General features: G+C 38.1%; 1 protein-coding gene across 8 annotated transcripts in view; it reads right to left on the bottom strand.

Moving 5' to 3' along the window:
- Nucleotides 1-26,478, bottom strand: part of KLF12 (Kruppel like factor 12) — a 521,123-nt gene that overhangs the window by 125,042 nt on the left and 369,603 nt on the right. For all 8 annotated transcript variants that reach the window (XM_043477481.1, XM_043477486.1, XM_043477488.1 and 5 more), the window contains one exon: nt 1,379-1,514. In XM_043477481.1, the coding sequence (XP_043333416.1) occupies nt 1,379-1,514 (136 nt within the window). The remainder of the gene's footprint in view (nt 1-1,378; nt 1,515-26,478) is intronic.

Raw genomic sequence — 26,478 nt, 5'->3', positions numbered from 1 at the left:
TCTAAATTTTGTCTCATCACCACTTATAATGTGACCTTGGACAAGTCACTGAGCTTCTCTGATCCTCAGTGTCTTCAATAGTGATATCAGCACAATGACATTTGCAATATTTATATTTCCTAGTTGTCACGTACTTATACTACACACTATTACTATTATTGTAACAACTATCTATCATTAGTAATACCACTAATTTTACCCTTCCTTGAGGCTCTCATCTGTCAAAATTTTTCAATTCAATTTTCATGCCATGTAACCATATCACACCCTCACAGTTGTCCTGTAGGGTAAGCAGTCTTTCTTATTACAGATGAAGAAACATCTCAGAGTGGCTAACTTGCCAGACATCACATGGCTACTAAGAGCTTGAATGTAAATTTGAATCCAAATCTAACTGCAAATTTCATTAGATTCGCAATATATTGTTTCTTCAAATATATCATATATGTTCGTGTGTATACACATATAATGTAAATATATAATACCCAGTGCCTATATAACATGGGGGTATATTATTCATTTTATACACACACACAAATACCCACATATAGGCTCTAAACTCTAAAATGTTTCACTAATTTTTTTTTTTTAATTTCAAGACCTAATTCATGAAATAGAGTAGCTATTTAGTCAATACTTGGGAAAAAAGAATTAATACATGGGAGGTAACCAAGATTATTTTAAGTAAAGTGTTAATGAACTTTTGTGTCAGCATATTGTAATAGTGGCTTAATTTAAATCCTCCTTTAAGATTATGTTATTAAAAATTATACTAGAGACAAAATATACATGGACTAGTCATGGGTGCAATTCTAGACACAGAATTGAGAATGACGAAAAAGCAGCTATATTCAATAAATGAGGGCTAAAATCTAACCCTGTGTTGCAGTTAAAGGAGCAAGAAAGAGCCCTTCAAAAGTAACATATGATTTGAGTTTTTCAAAGAGGTAACATATTATCTTCAAATTTTTAAATTTCAAAAAATCTATCCTATATTTTATCCTATCAACACAAGATAATAATGCTTGTCGGGTTTTATTTCTCTTGACTGTTCTATATGAAAATGATAAAGATGATAATTAGATAGTGACATTCAAAAAGAATGTAATATATTGCATATTTCTTTTCAGAGTTGGGAAGGTATGGGAAGTATTAAAAAAGAAGTCTCATTTCTATTCAAACGCAAATATTTAACTACGTAAAACACTCCATGATTCCCCTGATCTCCTCCCAAAGAACTCAGGCTGAATGGAAAGATGCTGACACATGTACCCAGTCAGAGCTAGAATGACAGGTCTGGGGAAGGAGATGCTGCTGTTTCCATTATCCATTGAACACCTTGGCAATTCTTATTTCATCCTGAGAATGTGATACTTACTCTTGTACTGCTCTGGCTATGGAAAGGGCCGTGGATCCAGTTTCATTAACGCTATCTAAGGTCACATTTGGCAGGTCATCATCATCACTGTCACTTTTACTTTGTCTGGGAGATAGGCCTCGGGGGTCCATTTGTGCTGGGAAAAAAAGGCATATATAATGAATTAAAATTAGTGTGCAGAAAGTTAACCTTGTCCTGGACCAACATCAAGCACGGAATGTCTCTTCTGTGTATATCACTCACATGGCATCCTCTAGAAATCCCAGGAATTAGTGAAAGCGACGTATTTTATGGACTGAGCACTCACTGACTCTTTTCCCTTGTTCATCTGATTTATAAAACCGCCATCAGCTCTCGGGAGTTTCAGGGGATGATTACAGAATAGAACGTATAAAATCCATGATATTACCAACTTCTGAGTGGTCAGAAGATGATTAGGTAGCTCGTGAGTTATTGTTCTACCTTCTGGCTTCTTCTTGCTTCTGCTGCCAGAGTTCTGGCCCTTTTGTTGCATACTAACACTGCCTGGAAGGTGGAGAGCAAGAGGGAGAGGATTTGTTTGCTTATAGCTCTCATCAGAAGCTTAGAGAAGAACAAGGTTTATAAGAATAATATCAAGGTGTAGGTATTTTTCATAGCACAGTGAATCCTTGTCTCATAGTTCACTGTTGCTCTAAGTGGAGATCTGAGAGCAGGAAAATAACAGAAATAGCAGCCTGTCATTTTAACTGTATTTACATGTGTTAGACAGTGCCCTTCATCATTATCCTGATCTCCTTTTCCAAAACAGCATTTTCCAGGTAAGAGTCTCCTTCACTGCATGCTTGCTGAGGCAAGAAATAGCCCAATGTTCTGACCCTTGTTGATAGGGACCACCAGATCCTGTCAAATGAGAGGGTTACCATCAACATTTAATATATTAATGTATATTTTTCAAAACTGGTTTCACTTCCACCTCCTTCTCTCTATGAACAGCTTTAGCAGCCACCAACTAGGAATTCCATCAGCCCTCACTTCAAGCACCAAAGAAGCGCACCTTTTAAATGGAAATCACTGTGCTAGCTACATGACTGCATTTTTGCTAAAATATGTGGTTTCAACTCTCAGCCAGCTCCAACCAGATTCCTGCTCTTCAAACATGCCTACATAAAACTGCTAAAACCACTACTAGTTGCAAGGCAAAATGAACTTAAAATCATGGTTACAATGACATTTGGGTATATTTAGTTTCATTTTTTTCCTCTTGTTTGGTTTTTTTTTTTTGTTATTGTGCATCATACATCAGGTAGAGTCACAGGGAAATGGTGATTTTTCCCATTTTCTTAACCCACACAAGATAATTTCTTATGATTTTACCTAATTCTGACTATATGAATAGAAAAACTGTATCTTGAGAGTTCTGACAGATTTCTAACTAAAGTTGGTTAGGAAGGTGCTAGTATCTGTTGAAATCTAAGGTGTAAGTATACTTGACATACATTCTGCAAGTATAAACATACCAAAATGTACTTTGAATAACGGAATAGTTTAGTAAATTTTGGCTAAATTAAAGAGAAAATAATAAAACTAATCTAAAGTAGTGGTCCTTTGCTGAGGACTTATCTGCCTCCCAAGTGACATCTGACAATGTCTAGAGACACAGTGATTCATCACAACTTGAAGGAAGGGAGATGCTACTGGTACCCAGTAGGCAGATGCAAAGGGTACTGTTAGATGCAGGACAGTCATGGCCCCAGGACAAAGAGCCAGTCTAAAATATCAATAGTACCAGGCTGAGAAACTTTGATCTAGATATTTAAGAGTTTGGACAGAAAGGTATCACATCTTATAACTTTCAAATGCATAACTATGTCCTAGTTTCAAAGTCTCTAGCAAAGCAATCAAATCATACATTGGATTATCCATCTTTTCTGGGTCTATCCTCAAATAAAACAATTTACTATCATGTGACTCATCACTGGTCACTTCCACCAATACAGCCCTCACTTTCTCGAACACCAGGAATTATGCAATGATGCACATTAAATTCTTGAGTGCTGTCTTCACACCACATGGTGAGACAAAGACTGTTTCTTTTCCATCTGATCTCTAGAGAAGAGTCCCTAGCAGAGGGGGTTGGAGAAACTCTTTGTAGAGGAAAGTAACCAATTTCACAACCACATAATAACATACAGCTACTTAGGCATTCGGTCATTCCAAAGGCACTGAAGGCATTAGATCATTTAAGATGTATTTTGGCTCTAGGCAATAGGAACTGGCTCAGGCTGCTTCATATTAAATGAATGCGCATGCATGCTAAGTCCCTTCAGCCGTGTCCAATTCTTTGAGAATCTATGGACTGTAGCCCACCGGGCTCCTCTTGTCTATGGGGCTTTTCCCAGGCAAGAATACTCGAGTGAGTTGCCATGCCCTCCTCCAGGGGAATCTTTCTGACCCAGGGATTGAACCTCCGTCTCTTAGGTCTCCCACACTGGCAGGTGGATTCTTTACCACCGTGCCACCTGGGAAGCCCCTGGAATGATCCTCAGCAGCTCACAGAAAGGAAGGTACAGATGAACAACCAGAATTCATGTAGCCCAAGACACAGGGATGATGCAGACAGATCAACCAGAAATTCACAGATAAGTCTCCTGTTGTGCAATCCCACTACAAAATGATTCCTTTAACACTCGTTCATAACTGCTAAACTGAGTCAAGAAATTTAGTATCAGACTCATTGTGTGGTCTTACATATACCTGTAAACATCAACAATTTAACATTTAAAGTTCTTGAAACACCATGCACTAAGGACTCCTTTGCCAAGAGATCAAATGAACAAATAGCCAAAGAAAAGAGGATATTTTTGGTGGTCCCATTTTCATCAAGACAAACAGAGATCACTTGGGAAGTCGTATCACTCAAGGAAGAGACAGGCACTTAAACAGCAACCAATTTGGCTGGGAAAGTTAGTCTCACTGCGTGACAGATTCCAAATAACTGGTGTGAGAGTTGATCATCTAAATTATGCTATGTTTATATCTTAATGAAAGCTTAAAATATGTTAAATATAATGCCTTTTCTGATGTACTTTTCAGGAACATTATAATTGAGGATCTCTTTCCAATATTTTCAATAAATATTATGAAATACATCTGCTGCCATCATGCTGGGAAACTCTTCTTACCCATACCTTCAGCCAAGTTGAGGAAGTAATTAGAAAAGCTTCTTAAAATCTGCATTGCTGATTAGGTCAGATGATTAGCTAATCTACATAGTTGCATAATTCCACTCTATTTTTATTAAATGTGGGGTAGGGGTATATCTACCCTCCCTAACCTCCAATAGTCTTTGAGTTTCTCAGCTCATTTAGGGAACACTAATTCTTTGAGGTGCCCACAGACAGAAAATGGAAAAGTTACCAGGGCATTAGAACCAAAAACAGCTCTCTCTCTGAGTAAGAGAGTACCAAGTGAAACCATTGAAAAGAATGCTATAAGCATCTGAAAAGAATCTACATTTCAGATTTTGTTCCTCTTAAATGAAAAGGGATCAGACAGCAGTAGATGGTCTAACTCATTGCTGGACGAAGTGTCATCCCTGAGAGAGAGGTACTGGGAACATGGTGTGAAATTCACTCCATGTCATGAAATCCCGAGCGGATAACTGCAGAAATCCAACACCTGAACTTGAACCTATTTACTCTTTCAACCTATTTAGTCTTTCAAACACCCACCTATAATCACTGTCACCATGAAGATCACTCCAATTAATCTTGTCTCCTTGAGTTCATGCCCTTGTGTGATTGCTTCCCCCAGCAACTATGGACTTGGCTAGATGACCTGAAGTCATTCTAGATTGAGTGGACACATTCCAGCCACTAGATGACTGCATTCACAGGAGTGACTAGCATGAAAACTGCCCAGCTAAACCCATTTCAAATGTTTGCCTTACAGAACTGTGAGTAAATAAAAAGAGTGCTATCCAGTCTTGGCCTGGAGAATTTCATGGACTGTATAGTCCATGGGGTTGCAAAGAGTCAGACACAACTGAGCGACTTGCACTTTCACGTCCCAGTCTAGTAAACTGGCGGTTGGTTTGTCACAGCACGCCAGGCTTCCCTGTCCTTCACCATCTCCCGGAGTTTGCTCAAACTCACGTCCATCAAGTCAATGATACCATCCAACTATCTCATCCTCTGTCACCCACTTCTCTTCCTGCCTTCAATCTTTCCCAGCATCAGTCTTTCCCAATGAGTCTTCACATCAGGTCTTCACATCAGATGGCCAAAGTATTGGAGCTTCAGCTTCAGCATCAGTCCTTCCAATGAATATTCAGGGTTGATTTCCTTTAGATTGACTGGTTTGATGTCCCTGCAGTCCAAGGGACTCTCAAGAGTCTTCTCCAGCACCACAGTTGTAAAGTACCAACTCTCTGGCTCTCAGCCTTCTTTATGGTCCAACTCTCACATCCATATATGACTACTGGAAAAACCATAGTTTTTACTAAATGGACCTTTGGATATGGCTGCCTATAGTCAATTAAAACTTAGGACTTTATTACACATGGGGCTATGGAACACACTCTTCATAATACATTTTTACAACTGATATGCTGACGTCATTTGGCTTCAGTTGCTCAAATACAGGCTTGACTTTTCTAGCATATCAAGATAGATGATGAGAGAAAAATTCATAAGTAAATAAAGCTTGACTCAGAGGACAGTGAACTCCAGGATCAGAACTGGCTCTTCTGGCTCTCCCTCTACTTACTGATGCTTCCACAATGCTCTGTTGTCTTACTTTTTAAATTTTTGTTACGGCTAATGGGGGCAGGAGGAGAAGGGGGCGACAGAGGATGAGATGGCTGGAGGCATCACCGACTCGATGGGCATGAGTTTGAGTAAACTCCAGGAGTTGGTGATGGACAGGGAGGCCTGGCGTGCTGCAATTCATGGGGTCGCAAAGAGTCAGACACAACTGAGCGGCTGAACTGAACTGAACTGAACGAGACTACTTCTCTACATGGTAGCAAGTGTCATTGTCTATGTAACCCCAATGAAGATTTAAAAATCCAATCAATTACGAAATCCTGGGATGTGGGTACTGTGTTAATATATATCCAGTTTATTCATTTTCCCCAAATTCCTATCTGCACATTTGACAGTGTAATGGCTTCTTCCCCCATTATATTAAATACTAACTTTATAATGTTATTATAATTCCCTAGTGCAAGGTCTTATTCTAAATGATAGTACCATTGGAAATCTCTGCAGCTTTCAAGACTGTTGGTTGTATCTTTTCATTTTCATGCCCAGCCTCTTAAATAATATTGACTGAGGGATTTGGGGGGAAACTAGCCTGTGGCTGGTGATTTTTCTTTCGGCCAACCAAAAATTAATTCTCTTATTTCACTAACACTTTGAGGCTTATTACATTCAATGGTTACACCTGTAAAGTCTTCTAATTTTCTTGACATGTTATCTTCAGTCCCCTCTTCTGCAGAAGTGAAAGCAGCATTCTCCAGCACCGCACCATGAGTTTCATTTCACTTTCTGTATCAGAATCAATCACTAAGGTTTTTTGTCTCTTTGCTGGTCTAATATTCACACTGTCTGAATCAGAACTACGTTATGAAGAACTATCATCTTCTGAGACACTAGCACATATGTCGCTTGGACAGTAACAGAAAGTAATCTGCATAAAATTCACCAAAAAAATTCTTCTTCATTCAAAATTTTGTGATGCATCATTTTTGAAAATTTGACATTTATAATATATACAAGGTTGGAACAAGAACATAACGGAGCAAAATGTGAATGATAATGACAACCGTAAGTTGTATAATGAACCCTTGATCAATTTTAAGCTCTAGTGATATGCCCTACCAGAAGCTTTAACAACTCTGCACAGTGATTGTTAACTGTATCACTCTTTAAAATATATTAATATGTCCCTGGTCAATAATGTGCTAAATCTCTCTCCCTCCCTTGACTTCAGGGGTAGGCACACTAAGGCTTGTGGGTCTTGCCACCTGATTTTATAGATAAAGTTTTATTCCACCATGCTCATGATTTTATCTATGGCTGTTTTAGGGCTACAATGACAGACTTGAGTAGTTGTCACGGAAACCATATGGCTTGCCATAAAATACCATCTGGCCTTTTGGAGAAAGCATTTGCTGACTCTGCTGTAGACTGTTTAATTCCTTTGAGTCTCTCTCCCTCTTACTTTCTTCAACTCTTCTCTCTGCGTATACCGAAATTTTAGGTACCCCTTCAAATCTCATTACCCACCCTCTTATGTCTGTCTCTCTTTATTCTCAGTAATTCCACAATTTCTACAATTTCAGTTACTGTCTCAGTGGAGATGGACACTAAACTCATGTTCCCAGCTCTAACCTCTGCCCTCAATCCCATTTTATTCATATTTCCAGCATTCTACTCCATCTGAACGTCCAAAAGTAATTTGAAAGTCCAGTCCTATTCTTCTTTCAAGCCTCGGTGGAGACCCATCATTCTCCTGGTCACCCAGGTTGAGAGCTCTCATTTCATGGGTGTGCCTTTCATTCAACCAGATACTAACTGCTATTGCATGCACCCCACAGTTCTTTGGAGGTCCCTTCCTTTCTTTTCATAATAAACTCAATAAGCTTCCTCAAAGTACTGCTACATATTACATTTGTCTTCTGTGGTGTCTTCTGTGGTATTTCTCTGGTAATTAAGTGAATGAAGGATGTCTAGAGAAATAGATTCCTCAATCAGTCCTTATTTGAAAGCACTGAATTTTTCCCACCACCTGAACAAAAAAGGTTCAGCAGCCCCCACTAATCATCCTACAATTTCATTTTTCATTTGGCACTCTTATGTGTCCTATCTCTGAAGTCCCTTAATCCAGTTATTAATACATATGGTTATTCCCGTCTCCCGTCTATGTACAATTCAGTCAAAAATATTCTACACCCTTCCTAAAGAATAATACTTTCTTTTACAAACCTTCGGTTCATTTTCTAACAAAATGTAAACGTTCCTTTAAAAAAATGCTCATATTTTTGTACTTATGTATTTTCATGGCATTCTTGCACTTTCCATTTTGAATTATACTTAAGCCTATATTTTCCAGTAGTCATGTATGGATGTCAGAGTTGGACTATAAAGAAAGCTGAGCACCAAAGAACTGATGCTTTTGAACTGTGGTGTTGGAGAAGACTCTTGAGAATCCCTTGGACTGCAAGGAGATCAAACCAGTCAACCCTAAAGGAAATCAGTCCTGAATATTCCTTGGAAGGACTGATGCTGAAGCTGAAACTCCAATACTTAGGCTACCTGATGCAAATAACTGACTCACTGGAAAAGACCCTGACACTGGCAAAGATTGCAGGCAGGAGGAAAAGGAGACGACAGAGGATGAGATGGTTGGATGGCATCACTGACTCAATGGACATGAGTTTGAGCAAGCTCCGGGAGTTGGCGATGGACAGGGAAGCCTGAAGTGCTGCAGTCCATGGGGTCACAAAGAGTCGGACATAACTGAATGACTGAACTGAACGGATCCTTATTTTACACACCTTTTTATTCGGTCTACTCCTTGAGAAATCATATTGATTATATTCCCTTGTACACAGTAAAAAGTAATATTTACTGATGAAGATGATGGTAATAAGTGCAGATCTCTGCTTGAACTGATCACAGTGGTTCCCAGCTTGCAATTTAATGATAAAAGTGTCTATGTCACGTTTTATTTTAAAAATTACATTCTGAGTTATATTCTAATATTAACATTCATGGGGCAAAAGTCACAATCATTAAATTTCTGTTATTCTATAAAATATCAGTTAATTATATATATTTTAGGGTTTGTATAAGGCCATAGAATAAACATGGAAGGAAAATGTTCTTAATTTTTTGGTTACTTTTTAAGCTAAATTACATTTAATAGGATTTTCTTTTCTTTCAGTAAAATATTTTAAATACAACAACATACATGTCACTTCTACAATATGAGTTTCTGCTTAGAAACTGAAGAGGAGGAATTCACTCATTTAAAATACCATTTAAAATTAATGTTTGTTGAGATTATCACAATATTAACTAGGGTTTCACCTGTCTAAAGAATCATGACTAAAACTACTTTCCTTATTAATAAAAAGAACAAGAATAGAGATTTACAATTGTCTTGTGTTCACAGGACCTATGCCTCAGAGCACACAAGGCTTTTGTGATTAAAAGAATTCATAAAATTTTCTATTAATAAGTGGAATTTTACACTGTGCCTCCACTAACGTTATGTAACTCTCCAGAGTTGGCCAAGACTTCTGAACTCCAAGAGTCTTCTGAGATTTCACAGACCACTGTTTCCCTCTCCATTTCCATTTTGTCAATTCATTACAACTGCTCAAAACCCAAGCTAACCAGCTCCAACTGATTTATTCAAAATTGAATCTCCTTTAAGAAGAGATGATTTAAAACACTTAAAAGTAAAGTGAATTGGTGGTGGGCCCATATGGTGAATAATGAGATCGTCAAACTCCTTTTCCTTTGGAAGGCACAAAGAAGATGACTTTAGACATTAATCCATGGCATTTTAATCCACTTTTCTTATTACACTTACTTGGTCTTTCTGCTCTGTGTTTTCTGGTTTGCCAACTGGGTAGAATTGAATCTTGCAAGAAACAGATAAGAGACCTGCTATAATGATTTTAAGTACCACTGAATCATGATCCTCAACTTAATATCAAGTGTTCAGATCTAATAAACACTTCAGAAATGGAAGAAAATCTACTTTGAACTTAGTTTTTGTATCAACGAAGCTCTGCATAGTTAGTTGATATGGAAATGACTTCCATTTACAAGAAAGGGGTTATTTTTTGCTAGTTTCAAAGTAAAAAGATTAAAGAAGCTGGCACATGGGACTTCCCTGGCGGTCCAGTGGTTAAGGCTGTGTGTTTCCACTGCAGGGGGCACATTTTCGATACCTGGTCAGAGAACTAAGATACCACACGCTGTGTGGCATGGCCCAAAAGTACAAACAACAACAACAAAAAAACCCTAAAAAAACTTGGCACGTGAGAGTATCACAGCATGTTTATAATCAAAGCTGCTGTCGACCTCAGGTATGCGCGTGTCCTCATGGACTCTTTAGGTATGAAACACGCACGAATGTTTGATATTATTTTCTTTGAATATAACAATAAGGAAAAACAGATTTTTAATTGGTAGAAACTTGTGACACTGATGTTTGGATGACTTCTAAAACTTACAGTGCTCTAACACAGGGGTCCCCCACTTCCTGGCCATGAAGTGGTATCAGGCCACACAGCAGGAGGTGAGTGGTGGGCAAGACAGCAAAGCTTCATCTGTATTTACAGCTGCTCCCCATCACTTGCATTATGCCTGAGCTCTGCCTCCTGCCAAATGAATGGTAGTACAATAAATGTAATGCCCTGAATTACCCTGAAAACATTCCTTCTCTGTCCCCCGTCCATGGAAAAGCTGTCTTCCACGAAACTGGACCCTGGTGCCAAAAAGACCGTTGGGACCGCGGCTCTAAGAGTATGCATTCTGTACATCATCTACCCTGACTTCCTTAACCAAAGCTGCCACACCACCTCCTCAGCACTAAGCGTCAGCTGGCCCTGAGGCCAAGCAGAGATCAGAGAGGCGCGGATGGCTCATTTTAATCCATGCAAGTTCATCTGCTAAAAATAGAGCTCTTCCTCCATGTCTGCCCCATTCACACTGTCAATTAAATAAGATGTCAAGGATCAAAGTGACTCTTCAGTATCATTAGTCATTTTTCTCCTTCAGCCACTCCAAATCCTGAAAACCAATCCCTCCCACGGCCTCTCACATCCAACCACTGTGGACATAAACATAAAATATGAACAGACATCACACTTAGGACCCAACAGTTGCCCTCTCATACTCTTGATTCAAAATTGAGTTACATTATTTACAGCTTTTCCCTGATGCTATTTTTATTTAAGAAATTCCACACACACACAGACTGATCACTGATTATCCCAAAAGATGAAAAAACTTAATATTCACAGTACTTCTTTCAGATCATTAAAGAAAGTAAAATATCACAGAGGGAGTTGACTCTGCATTTTCCCCCTATTTTGTTTCCCTCTTCTATATTGTCCTAGTGTACATAAGTTTTAACGTTTTTACTTGGTATGTATCAGTGAGTGACCACCAATGAGGGTTTGCTCTTTAGAAAGTACATATATAAAATTCTACAGTTTATTTTCACTCAACATTACATGTGATATTTATTTATATTCTTAATTTTTCTAAAGTCACTCTAGGTATCTCTTCTCCCAAATACAAGGACGCAGCATGCTACAACTACCCCAGGGGTCATTCCCACCTTCCCCAGGTTCTTTTTCACTACAGGACATCTTTCTTCCTTTGGTGTTAGTTCTAGAAGGTGTTGTAGGTCTTCATGTGCTGGGTATGCTCAGTCCCTTCAGCCGTATCTGACTCTTTGTGACCCTACGGACTGTAGCCAACTAGGCTCCTACATCCATGCAATTTCCCAGGCAAGAATCCTGGAGTCTGTTGCCATTTCCCTCTCAAGGGAATTTTCACAACCCAAGAATTCAGCCCAAGTCTTCTGCATCTCCGGCATTGCCCGTGGATTCTTTACCACCGAGTCACTGGGCAAGCCAAGTTCTTTTTCACTGTAGCCCAGTATTCTGCTTCATGTGTTACTGTCAAGAGTTAAAGCTTATCTCTTCATGCAGATAGTTATATTTTTTAAAATCATTTCTAAGCTCAGCTTCCATTTCAGGTTCTTTTCTTTCAAAGAACTATCTTATAGTTCTTTCAGCAAATTTGTGTGGGTGGTAAACTTAGTCAATATATGTATGATTTTTTATTTTTATTTTTTTTTAATCTTACTGTCAGTTGAACTGACTTTTGTTGGGAACAGAATTCTAGGATCCCTCACTGTCCTTTGAAGAGACTACGGCATGTCTTTCTGGTATTTGTTGCTGTTGACAGCCTCTGTCATTCTTTAATTCCTTTGTAGAAAAGCTTTCGAGATTTTCTTTATGACTCATGCTTGACAATTTCACCACTGTGTCCAGAGGTGGACTTATTTTTACTGACTTGCCTATAACCTAAGAGTCATGTTATCCTTTAACTCTCCAAAATTCTCAAGCCATTCCTCTGAATATCGCTTCTCTGAATATATTCTATTTAGACCTATTTTATAAAAGTTCTTTTAGATAGATGTTGGAACACTTCAGTTTATGCCCTTAACTTTTCCTTCATGTTTTGGGTCCCCCCCCCAAAAAAATTTTTTTTTTTTTTAACATTGCCTTGTTTTCAGGGTAAAATTCTCAGTAAGATCTCTCAGTTCATATATTCTTCCACTAAAGAACTTTCTCAATATAGTCAAAATAAGAATCTGGGAATTATCCTAGATATATTTTTTTCTTCTTCCTTGACAACCATCAGGGCAATGAGTTCTGTCCATCAGACACCCATTCACATTGGCTTCCTAAAATAGCTTCCTAACTTTTTTCCTTTCTTTTATTCAGTCCTTCATCCACAGACTTAAATATTACCATGTTACTCCCATCTACTTACACACTTGTCTCCCTAGAGTGTTCGGTAAATACAGACTTCTCAGTTTGGCTTACAAGGCCTGGGATAAGCAGATCCATAGATAACCCTAGAACCCCACTTCATTTCTGATAAATACCCCACAAGTGAACCATACCAACCTATCTACTTGGATAATGTCTCTATCTACTAGGATCTACTATGGTCTGACATATTTCTAGGACATTGCGCCTTTTGTGTTTTAATTGCTTTTCCTTCCTCATTTATGTGGATGATATAAGTAACACTTTCCTCTGAGAAACACCCTTCTCCTGAAGTTACAATCTCTCCCTTTCAACCTCTAAGCTTTGCATCCCTTTCTAATCTATCTCTGTGGCTCTACACTTATCTGTATTGCAGCACTCATCTCACTACAGTCTTGTCTCCTTTATCCATTCAACTATGAGCTTCTTGTGGGTATTGTCAGTGCATCGAACATGGGGCTGAATCATAAATGTGCATTAATCAAACGAGTAAGTGAATGAAAAGGAGTACATTGAATAATTCCTAGGTGACATAAAAGGTTAAAAAAATAAGAAATATTTTTTCAAATTAACCTGGCAGTTCCAACTTTATTTAATTTTGGTAAAGGAATAAGAACATAGGAAGAAAATAAACAGTGTTAAAATCATCATATTCATTTAATGATAAGTGTGAAGACATTTTTCCCCCATTGAAATGTTGCACCACAGGGAATACAATTCAAGAAGTTTATATAACAAGTCAACTTGTTTCATCTAGTTTATAAAGTAGAACAGTTTCTAGGTGGCAAAATTTTAAAAGTATGAATATATATGTGTATATATATGTATGTCTCATGTATTTATATTTATATATACATGCTTAAATGGTTCAGTGAGTAAAGAATCTGCCTGCAATGCAGGAGACGCGGGTTTCATCCCTAGGTCAGGAAGATCCCCTAGAGTAGGAAATGGCAACCCACTCCAGTGTTTTTGCCTGGAAAATCCCATTGACAGACGAGCCTGGCGGGCTACAGTCCACATGGTCACAAAGAGTCAGACACGACTGAGAACAAGCACAGCTCAGTTCAGTTCAGCTCAGTCACTCAGTCATGTTCGACTCTTTGCGACCCCATGAACCGCAGCACACCAGGGCTCCCTGTCCATCACCAACTCCCGGAGTCCACCCAAACTCATGTCCATCAAGTTGGTGATGCCATCCAACCATCTCATCCTCTGTCGTCCCCTTCTCCTCCTGCCCCCAATCCCTCCCAGCATCAGGCTCTTTTCCAGTGAGTCAGCTCTTTGCATCAGGTGGCCAAAGTACTGGAGTTTCAGCTTTAACATCATTCCTTTCAATCACAACACATGCTTAAATAAGGAACAACATCAACCTCTTCTTTGAGCGTATTCTAACATGCCCAGATACGAGGTGGCCACTGCATTCTGTACCTTACAAACACATAAACGTCTCTAAATAAACCACGAACTGGCTGAATAGTAATAATACGGCCAGTATTCCTTATACGGTCTCTGGAATGAGGTATGAAATAGTGTTAACAAGAAGAGTCTAAGTGTGCTGACTTAATCCTGCTGATTAACCATAATTCTGTTCTGTGTTTACCATAATTAAAAATACAGAGCACAACACTGAAGGACAGTTATAAACCATTCAGTGGCTTGTAAACTGCAAACGTTTTAACCTTCCACTTAGACCATGCAAAATTAGACAGTTAAAAGTTGTTTAAGTTATAGTTGAAAGGGGTTTACTTGTTAAGTGTGAGGGGCTTATCGTGGTGATTACTGCAAAAAAGAAGATCACAACTGGCCAAGGAAGGAAATAAAAGGGCCAGTTAATATGCTGTCCTACTTGCAAGGTAGATAATGAAAATAATTGGAGGCTAATGGCACCTTGATTATTGTAGATCATACCAACCAATGGGTACAAGGATGCCAGGAAGCAGGGGTTTGCCAGTTAGTGCCCATTTGTTAGATGAGAGGCAGGTCATGTTTCATGACAACCATCACTTTGAGAGTAGGTTGGAAAATACCTATTACCATATATCATGATACCAATCCATTTTGGAAATCATACAACATATTTTACTCTCTGATAAACTTCATAAAATAGGAAGAAAACTATAAAAACATAGAAAAGTAGCGGATGAGACTCAAGAGAAACTGACACAAAAACTGGAAAATGTCCGATTTTACTATGAAGCTATTCTCTGTAACCAAACACACATTTTCTGGAATTTATTTTCCAACTCTGAAGAAGGCATTTCTGAACATCTGCTATATAAGCTAGGATAATTTTAAAGCTGTAATGTTGTAATGATTATTAGCTATTGGCTAGTACTCAAGAATTTTATTGAACCCATTAATCTAAGAAAAATAAATACAATTATAACGGTGCTAATAAACGCTGGCTATATTTTTATTTGGTGGTTTTCCCTTGTGTTTTTCAGAAAATAACCACTACCATGACAAGGCAAGCCTGATCAGGCACGTCTGTGCTGTGTATGCCTGTCTAACCAATTCCCTGCTCAAGAGAGCTCCAGGCAGGGGCCAGATTTGTGGGAAAAGGACACAGATGTCGATCTCTGAAACTCAGTCAACCACACTTTGACAAAATTTCCCTACACCTAGGAAATGTTAACCTATAGCTTGAAGCTGTTGTTGCAAAATACTGCAAGATGCTGGAGAAAATGGAAATACATAATATGGTACCATAACATCAATATTTAGCCACATGGAATTACCTCATGCAATTCATATATACACACACACACGCATATGAATTTAAATATAGATGATTTCCTATGTAACATTTTAAACCTTGACAAAAATAAGATGATTTAAACTTTCAATGTACCTGATCTGAAAAAATAGTAAACTGGGTTATTCAGTATTGACAAATTCTCTACATAACTAAGGCATACTTTTTAAATGATCAAAGCCCAAGTATGGCAAAAGTATTAAAAAGTTTTGATTTTGTTCAAGGCTTTGTCACTAGTAAGCTGTGACCTTATTAAGAAACAGAGAAAGGTATGAGTCTTGGTTTTCTTATCTATAAAAGACAGGCAATAATATTTATACACTGGTTATACTGTAAGACTTAAAGATGATGTATGTAAAGTGCAAAGAACATATAAGCATTCAATAAAGGTTAATTATTGAAATGATTTTTAATAAATATATTTGTAAGATTTATTACCTACTTTGCCACCTACTTCAGACAGACCATAATTTAGCCTTTCCTTCATTACTAATGGTCATTATTTCAAAAGCAATTATTATGCTGTAATAAAGTATTACCTCCAAGGACTAAAGAGCTGTGTAAGCCTATTTACTCCAATCCCAACAGACCTCGCTGTGATTTTTCAAGTTCCTATTTTAATAATAATTTTGACACCTCCTTTCTGAGGTGCCACTCTTTTGACCTTAGTCTACCTACAGAGAAAGGGAAATTCCTAATTTGGACAGGGGGCGGGGGTTTGGGGGTGAGAATCCCAGAGGGTTTCAAGCATTTGTAAATGGGTACTGCAACATTAGGAATTTCTTTTCCTAAGGAAAACTACAGGAAGTAAAATGCTACACAATTTTTGTGGCTATTAGGAATACATAAAAATCTACTGAGATAACATTTCAGGGGACATGAGTTATAAAAATAAAAATTGAGAATAACCCTCTCCTATACTTTTCTTTTGCCATTTTCTTTCACTGCTTCCTCTCGAGGCACAAAGGATGTAAGAAGTACATCTAAAGTAAGAGTTAAAAGGCTTTCTCTTTCAGAAAAGGAGAAGTCAGGTCCTCTCTTATAAGTAATTCATAGTATATATCATGTATGCAATGCATGTTTTACATCCTATGCTGTTTGTGTGTGCCTGCATCTCCCAGCCTATGATTCAGTAAAGCTCCACCATTGTTCACCCTTTTCCTTATCTGGAATATGTCTGCCTCCTCCGAGAAGCAAAGCCTTATGTTTCTTAACATAAGAAACATACTCAAATGCACCTCAAATGCTACATACTCTACTTTCATTGTAACATATGACTTCCTCCAGGCTCAAATTCATGTTCTTTGGGGGGTTCCACCCTAGGTCTCTAGAAGGTTTCCTGTTTTAATGGGCTCTGTATTTACAGAGGACTAATTGAAAACATCCATGCCTGACAAAGGTCAGGTGACAAAGGTCACACCAGAGATGATTAGGGAGCCCTGGGCTTTAGCACAGATGAGACAAAAATGAAATCATGAAACTGACAACTCCTAAACGCAGATTTGAAGCAATTCAGCAGAGCTGTTTTAGATTTGTGTGTGGGTTTGCTTAATATACCTTTAAGATTAGAGATTGGCGGAAGGAAACGAAATCTTTGTTTTATGGCTGCAACAAATGGGCCCACCACAGTAAAAATGTCATTTATTCTTTCTCACAAAGAGACCTTTGCGGCATAGTGCAAATAAAAGCAGCATTTTTCCTTCTACTTAAGGTTTGTTAAGTGAAATTTATGTTTTTAAAATGCACTGCAAACACCAAAAACTGATTGTACTCTTATCAGCTTTTAAATCAAAACAGCTTGCTATCTGGTAAGGACAGGCGAACTGGTCGATTTATTTCATAAAACTTTATGTACAAAGAGACAGTGTCTATGAACTTAATGGAGAGAATATAGAGTCTAGAGGGGTAATTTTTATTAGAATTTATAGTGGGATTATCCATACTCCACAGTTTTCAGATTTTATTGAGATTTTATGGTACTGTGATGCTGACACAGTCAACTGCAGTGGGACAGGAGGTATAATTTGTTTCACCCTGACTGGGAAGTGAAATCGGCATTACTATTATATAAGAAACCTCACAGACTCTATTAATTGCCCAGATCCAATCAAAGCCGTTATTTCTCCTAGTTTCACAGGTAAAATATTTTACCTGGGCATAAAAGAATAATAAGAACTGGCAGTAACTCTCATGCAACGGTATCTTTTCATTAAGACTGTTCAGAAGCCATAAGAATATTTCTCACCCACTGGGAGTTCAACTCCAGAAACTATTCAAATCTAAATCACATCAAGCATCTGTAATGTACCACCAAATATTATTCTTCAGTATTAAGTACAGTGGAAAAAAAAAACAAAAACTTGGGAAATAGCAGAAACAATATACTCAGAAGCACCAGGGAATTACAGATGGCCCACTGACATAAGAGAAGAACAGCTCTGGGAAAGATACTCATTCATTCTGCAAACATTTATTGTTCACTGTGTGCCAGACACTGGATCAGGTGTAAGGCTATGATATAGATAAATTTTATATTATATATATAACATACTTGAGCCAAATATATTGAGTAAAGAGAATATATTTTTATATATATGTGTATCTATGGGCTTCCCAGGTGGTGCTAGTGGTAAGGAACCCGACAGCCACTGCAGGAGACGCAGAGGAGTTGGGAGACTCAGGTTCGATCCCTGGGTTGGGCAGATCCCCTGGAGAAGGGCATGACAACCCACTCCAATATTGCTGCCTGGAGAATCCCATGGACAGAGGAGCCTGACGGGCTACAGTCCATAGGGGGTTGCGAAAAGTTGGACGCAACTGAAGCAACTGAAGTATGCACATGCATGTATATCTATGTATGTATATATATGACATAAATTGTATTACAATTTGGTATGTGCCTTTCTAGAAAAGAAGGCATCTCAACCAGGTCTTATGATGGAGAAAGAAATGGCCATCCAGGAAAAGGAAGCAACATGGCTAGAGGGAGAATTGTCATCACAGAGAGGTAGAAAAGATGGCTGAGACGTGACACGTATTTAGTGGAAAGCCTGGTGGGGAGGGGTGGGAGGGGTGGGTGGTAGAAGTCAGGCTCTGGGGATGTGAGGAACGCATATTGTTGCTTTCTCTACTTCACCACACAAGGGGAGGTTGCTTTTATGGGTAGGGTTTAGGACTAGAGACCAGCCCTGGCCACAGCCTTCTAATGGAGCATCTCATATAGAACACTGTGCCTACATGGATGAATTCATTAGTTCATTCACCTTTTCAGTCAGTAAGTATTTACTGAACATGTACTAGTGTCAGGCCCAATGCAATGTGTTGAGGAAATCATAGCTAATGAGGCCAGGTGGATCTGCGGAGATGCCAGCCTATTTTATTCTATGAGAAAGTATTTATAATAATACATGCCACATTATGCTTCCCTGGTGGCTTAGCAGTAAAGAATCCGCCTGCCAGGCAGGAGCCACGGGTTTGATCCCTCATTTGGGAAGATCCCCTGGAGGAGAGCATGGCAACCCACTCCAGTTCTTGCCTGGAAAATCCCATGGACAGAGAAGCCTAGTGGGCTACAGTCCACGGCATCACAAAGAGTCAGACACGACTGAAGTGACGCAGCACACATGTACGTGTCACATTATAGGAGCAACTACAGTTTTTGTCAACAGAGAAGTTTATTCTTATCATAGGTCACCCAAGTCTCACTAGGTCTTTCTCTCACTGAGAAAGTGAGAAGCCCATACACCATGGGAATATCTTGCAATTCTTCTGTTGCTATTGAGCTTTTCCTAAGTCCCTAGCTATCAATAAGGCAGTTCTCTGATGAATTCTCTAAGGGCTACTCCCACTTAGCAGTTTTACCAAATTCTCCTATTTTCTGTCTTCCTATAGTCCTGCTGTCTCACTTTTTATTTTTTCTCTGTGACAGTGAATAAAACTTAATAGTTCACAAGTTGTCATATACCTGCTTCCATGAACTCAACAAACATTACCCATAGTTACAAAGAAACTAATCATAGATATGTAGAAAGTAGCATTTTATTTCTACTAAACAGAAGTCACATACATATGTACAGAATGGAAAGTAGGACAAGAGGGTAGAAGTGATGCTTCTTAAAGTAGATAAGCTAGGTTTCAAATTCATGTCCAAGTTTTACTTTAAAAGGGCATATTCACTGCACTCCCCGACAGCCCTCAACTAGTTCATTAAATCTAACAGCAATGACAGAATAAATTAGTAGACTACATAAGAGTTCTTCCAACAACTCTTTCAGTTCACATTATTTTAAAATTCCACCACTAGATTGCAATACAAAGGCTATCATTTTCAATATAGGTTTCTTAGTTCCATAATAAATACAGCACTTATGAGATACGTGATTTGATTAGATATAGGAGATAAAGAAGAATCAAGATTCAAGAAAAGGTAGAATAGTGAAACATGGAGGGAGAGAGAGAAATGTATCTAGGAGAAAAAAAAAAGATAAAAAGGGAAGGGAACTGGAAGAGTGAGAATGCAGAGAAAACAAACTGGAATCAAGATGGGTATTTGAGCAGGAGATGGAGAAGAACTCCATGCAGTCTCACTCAAACTTTCTAAATAGAAACTATAGGAAGAAATACATATTTCAATATGACTCAGTACACAGATACTATACAGACACACACAGTACTGCATTTGAGGCAAGTAAGTCGGGTACTAAACAAAAGTTACATGATATAACACTTCTGTGGCTGATACTCTCATATTTCTTAATCAAATCTATCCTATTTAATTCTTTTAAAATGTTGATGATGAGCTAGTATACTGATACCAAGATTCACCAAAAGGAAAATGACTCACAGTATGAATAATATTCTTTTAGTGTGTTGCAAACTACAGCTGACTTTTAAGAGAAGTTGTTTTAAAAATCACCACACTGAAATTCCTGGCCATATAATTGGTCCATAAAACATTTGTTGAAAAAGTTAATTACAGAAGAAAAATGAAGGTGAAGCCGCCTGGTTGTGAAAACACATATACAATTGGCCAATGGTCAAAGTTGCATTTCCCCCACATAAAGGGGGCTGGAGGGAAGATCGAGTATGTGATTACCACTCTGGAAATTGGTAGCTCTTCTTTTATTTATTAGATAGACAAATATCAATCTGTTCTTTTCTAAAGAACCCAAAGTGGAAGAACACCAGTTAATCTAACTCTCCATTAACAATGGAAAACAGGCAGAGAGAAGGGGCTGAGAAAATAGTAACAGAGCTTGGAGTAGAAAAAGAATTACTGCTGATGGAGTAAAAAAAATTGGAAACAGAAACCACAGCCAGAGAGTTGTAAATAATTAAAAAGCCAATTTAAAACAGTGCTGGCAATGATTCTAAGACCAAGTTTCCCTTTTGGATCTTACATTCTTTCTTCTTTCATTTGTTCCTTCCAGGTCTTGAGAGTCACTGGGTAAAATGTCCAATTGCAAAAAAGTATCTATATCTATATAGCTATATCTAGATATATAAAGATACCGATACAGCTCTGTAGTTATCTATATACATATAGCTATATCCGTCCAATATTCAAATGGTTCTTGCAATGAGTATATATATCCAAACATCATCGAAACAATCCTATAAATATCTGCAATCTAATATGTAAAATAAGAATTTCCTTGTACCATAACAGCACCTGTACTATTTGAAATTAGAAGCTTTACATTTAGGTAGAACATTACTTCAGGAGAGAAAAAATTTGTTCTTCAAAATGAAACTACAGAGGAAAGGAAGGATTTATTTCCAGATTCAACATGTTAATGTGCAATGTGTTAAATATAATCGGAGAAAATATTTAAGGTGTGGTAAAAAATGAATATAGAGACTTTCTTAGACTTAAATACTAGTAACACATCACATTTAGGCATCTATCTACTTAAATGTAAATTAGACCATTTTGTCTTAGAAGGAAGCTGACCTAACAAATTATAATAGAACAAACACAAAGCCCACTCTGGTAGCCCCTTGCTTTAGCTACTTTATCTTTTGAACGGATTTTCTCCTGTCTATATCTTGCTTTCCTTACACAGTATCTATCTCTGAATGGAGTATCACCTCTCCCCTCTGCTGATCATATTTTTTCCTCTTCTTTTCCAGTTTGTACTTCTATTTACTATTTAAATGTGTGTGGGAAAAGGCAAACTCACACCTTGACATTTTACAGTTTACAAGGACCTTACACAGAGTTTTTTCTTTTCTGCTAATAATTTCTTAGAACAATACATATAATTTCTGTCAAGTCTCTTCAGCCAATTGTCAAATTTTAGACCATACCCAATCTATGCCCTGGTGGCTCAGACAGTAAAAGAATCTGCCTGCAGTGCAGGAGACCCAGGTTCAATCCCTGGGTCGGGAAGATCCCCTGGAGAGGGGGATGGCAACCCACTCCAGTATTCTTGCCGGAAAAATCCCATAGAGGAGTCTGGTGGGCTACAGTCCATGGGGTCACAGAGAGTCGGACATGACTGAGCAACTAACAATCTATGCCAGATGAAACAGAGAAGTCAGTAAACTAAAGATATTTCAGATAAACAAGAGCATAAGAAATCATTTTTGTGGATGGAATCCATTCAACTTCCTATGTGTGCCCAGAAGTGAAAAAAAATACAGATAGGTTTCTACTCCTTGTTAAAATCAGGTTAAAAACAAATGACCAATGTATCTGTATAAAATATTCTGTCCTCTAATTTAAAATTCAGTTTTTCATAACTATTAGCTGCTTTTCTCACTATTTAACAAGTTACTGTCCGTTTTATAACGACAGTAGTGAAACACTCACATCCTTTCAAAGTCTAAAATTAAGAAAAATAAGCCAAAGTGAGCAACCATCCAGTCCTGCTTCCCAATAAGCAACGCTGAAAATTAACAGTAAAAGATTAAGTAATTAGAAGGTTTGTCAATCAAAATCAGATAGAAAACAGGAGCCTATATCTAGTAGTTATCATAATCAAACATAAGAAGAAGAACACATTTACCAAAGGAAGCTGGGGTAGTTCAGTCAAGGAGCCAAGACAACCATATGCATGAGTGTATGTCAGCTGCCCAGGACTATTCTGGTTATATGGACAGATGACACTGGGATTCCATTGAACGGTGACCTAAAAGAGGACAGTCATGTGTAAGGCAGCCAGGAGAAGCGAGTCTGTGACAAAAGGAACCTGGACCTAAAATAAGACATCTTGAACATCAAGTGGGAGAGTCAAGAGCAGAAGAACACTGGTGAAACAAAGAGATCTGAAATGGGGAGTTTCATGGGAGTAAAACGCCGGCTGCATTCAATGGTCGGGAGTTACAGTCATAACCTCCAACCAGCGCTGCAGCAATTGCTAGGATGGCCAGATTTCCTTTCACAAGTATAAATGGCCCAGGACTAAAAATACACTGTGGCTTCTTCCTGTGGGCTGATGAGAAAAGCAACAACAGCCTGTAGGAAGAAATGGGGTGTGACTATTTCAGATGTGCCCACAGCCCCAGCCCTCTGAAATTCCTGAACCAGTGCTATGGGAATAGGTATGGTTTTGAAGGATTTGCCATTTCACCTAAAAATAGAAAAATAACATTTTTTTTTTAAATTAATGGAGATGATCAAAGAAATGGCATGCCCATATGGGGCTGTTGGTTTCTTCACAGCAGTTACAACAGGCTCTAGTCAGATATTTTGGGGAAAAGTACTTTAAACTCAAAGCTCTTATCCTATAAATGTCTGAAGTCAGGAATAATGCACTTATGACCAATGATAAGTTATTAGTCAAGTATGACACTATTGTAATAAAAGTCTGATGCAATAAACACATTCTGTAAAAATTCTGATAGGCTGGGTTCTTGGGATTGCGTTTTCAAGAGAGAGAATGTGGCTGCATGGGAAACAGGCTGAGTTGTTTCTACCAGGCAGTTTTCCATTTTTATAGTCATGGGGACATCTGGTGAGTCTGGGTGGCTAAGAAGAAGACGACATGGCGAATGGAGGAGAAGACAAACCAAAAGGTCTACATAAAGCAATGAAGGACAGGATAGCAGCCAGGGAAGAAAACTAGAAAACAGTGTTCCTCAGCTGGCTTTTCCAAAGCCAACATCAATTACACCTTTGTTCAAGCCTCATTCCTTGACATCAAGGTGATATTATGTTCCTCTCGCTACATGGGGAAAGGGCCAGCTCAGGAATAGGAGGGAGAGAATAAATCCATTTTCTTTTTTAGCTCTTCAGTTGGTTACGGCCTTGTCCTTTAAGTATTTTGCATTTCTAAAATGTACACATCTATAAATATTCAATTATAAAAATGTCTCTAAACAACAATTACAAATTGCTTGGGGCTTATCTTTTTTTAATTATTCTGTATGTTCCAGTATGTGATGAATGAGAAATGTTTGATCTTATATTCATATTAATGCTGGTATCATTTTTACAATTCTCAGTGGAACCTACATTTTACTGAACCTTTAATCTGTTTGCTTTTCATTGTCAATCTTAGACCATTATCTGCTGTTTTCTGCATTTCCTTTCCTTCACCATTATGCATCTTTTCCCAAAACCTGTGTCAATCTAATAAATTGACTTCAGAATTCAGGTTAATTACTGCAAGATGCAGGTTACTTCCACAAAATAATATAAGCAACTAATGTGTAATGAACAACTTTTGCTTCTGTAATTCTTCCTTCTCTAGAATTACCCATTTTCAACTATCTACTGGATTATTCCTGACAGAATACAAATATGCTATACTTTCTGACTCTTTTAAATTGCTCCCTTGAGAGCATAAATTCCTCTCCAGCTATCATGCCATTTCTCCAAAACTCTTTTAGCAAAACTTGGCCAAAGAGCCATCTAGACTTCTGGTCTACCCTGCCTCACCTCCCATCAGAACATGAACTCACTTCGGTCTGTCCCTTGTCCCCAGCCCCCCACTGACATGGTGTTGCCAATGAACCCATCCTTCCCCAAATGCTCCATGCTCAGTCCTTATTTTATTTGGCCTCTTAGAAGCTTTTGATAATCTGACAACTCCTTTCTGCAATGCTCTCTTCACTTGTATTCTCTTAAATACCCTTTCTTTTATCTTAATAGTGGATCAAAAGGAAAGAAAGGAGAATCCTAAACATGCCTATTGAAGCAATAAACCAAGAACAATTTTGCTTGTGATTTTTTCTTTTGACCTTCTATGCTTCCTGCTGCTAATTATCTGTGAAAACTAATGAAAATCTCCTGAGAAATACCAAAAACTTTCCCAGGCTCAACTTAAATTCTGTTACAAGGTCAAATAACCCCTTTAGGGTCTTGCTTATAAACAACACGTCTCAGGTCCCGTGGAGAGTCTTCTAGCTCTCAGCACTGTCACTTCGGGGGGCTCAATGCTACTCTGTCTTTTGGTGTCAAGCAGAAAAATGTGTCCCTCGGGAGACCTTCTCTGACAGCATTCCTCTCGTGGCTCTAGTCTACACTGTATTAACTGCATCTTCCAGAACATCATGCCATTTTCTTCATATTACATCTTATCAAGACCCAGCTGAGTTCTGCTGGTGCCCTGGGTTAGCTACCGACTTGCCATTCCTTTAGACCGTATTCTGTAAATACCTGAATGGGCTGGAGTTCTCTCCTCATTAGAATACTTTTTCATACTCTTCTGTTATTAGCCAAACATACCCATGCAAAGTTCCATCCTACCACAACTCCAAAACCCCAAACATCCCCTTCTGAGCATCACAACAAAAACATTTTTTCCAACCACATATGACACTCTACGTGAAAACACTTCAGTCAAACACAGCTTTCTCCATCTACGGTTAGAACTAACCTCTCCCCCATAGGCACATCCATGGCTAGTCTACGTTATAACTCTGTCCACAGCTATCAGTTAACTGTACAATTTTTTTGTTTGATGGCAAGATCTCCTAGTAGACTGTAAGTACTTAGATAAAAACAGCATGTTTTGCTCAACACTATCTCTGGTGCCAATAAAATGCCTAATCCATGAGAGATGTTCAATCAATACTTGAATGGACAAACGACTCAATTCATTTCAGATACAGACGTATACATTCTTAGCCCCTTGCGTAATGTGACATAAGGTAATCTATTTCTTTACTATAGACCAGATATGTTTTACCAACTTTAAAACTAATTAACCAGTACAATCACCCACATTTATGTGTGTTAGTTTTTATTATTAGCATTTGAAAATCCAACTCCCCTATTATATTTTCTTTTGCTCATCCATACCAGAAATATAAGTCCTATGTAAGAATAGAAATAGACCTCCTTTTATCACTCAGCCATTTCATTGCTGGCCCAGTGCCCAAGTGCATATTTGCAGCAGAAAGATGTGAGGAATTACTGAAATGCCCTTTCCTTTATTCCTTCTGTGAGGTAGGCATGCCTCCTCCACTATACTTTTATTATCATCTAATTAATCAAACAATAAAAAAACTTATAAAATGCTATAGCAATATTTGTAGAATATGGGGATTATAAAAACTTAATATAAATTAATAAACATAAAAAGTATGGGATTTTCCAGATGATTTATCATCCTAAACCCTCATCCCTTACAATTTGTTGTAACAACTTTGAGTAGCACTTCTTGAGAGCAGTTTATCACTTTTAAATTCAGTAAGTCTTTTTTCTTCCATCTTTCTATTTGTACAATACAGAGAAAAAATTTCTGAACATTATTGCTTCAGGTATTTGGGGGGATATAATAATGATAAATTATTATCAGTGCTAGACATGTACACATAAACTCT

This window comes from Cervus canadensis, chromosome 9 (assembly GCF_019320065.1).
Source record: "Cervus canadensis isolate Bull #8, Minnesota chromosome 9, ASM1932006v1, whole genome shotgun sequence".
Classification (NCBI taxonomy): Eukaryota; Metazoa; Chordata; class Mammalia; order Artiodactyla; family Cervidae; genus Cervus; species Cervus canadensis.
Note: the sequence above shows the minus strand (reverse complement) of the source record. Positions and strands in the feature narration are given on the sequence as shown.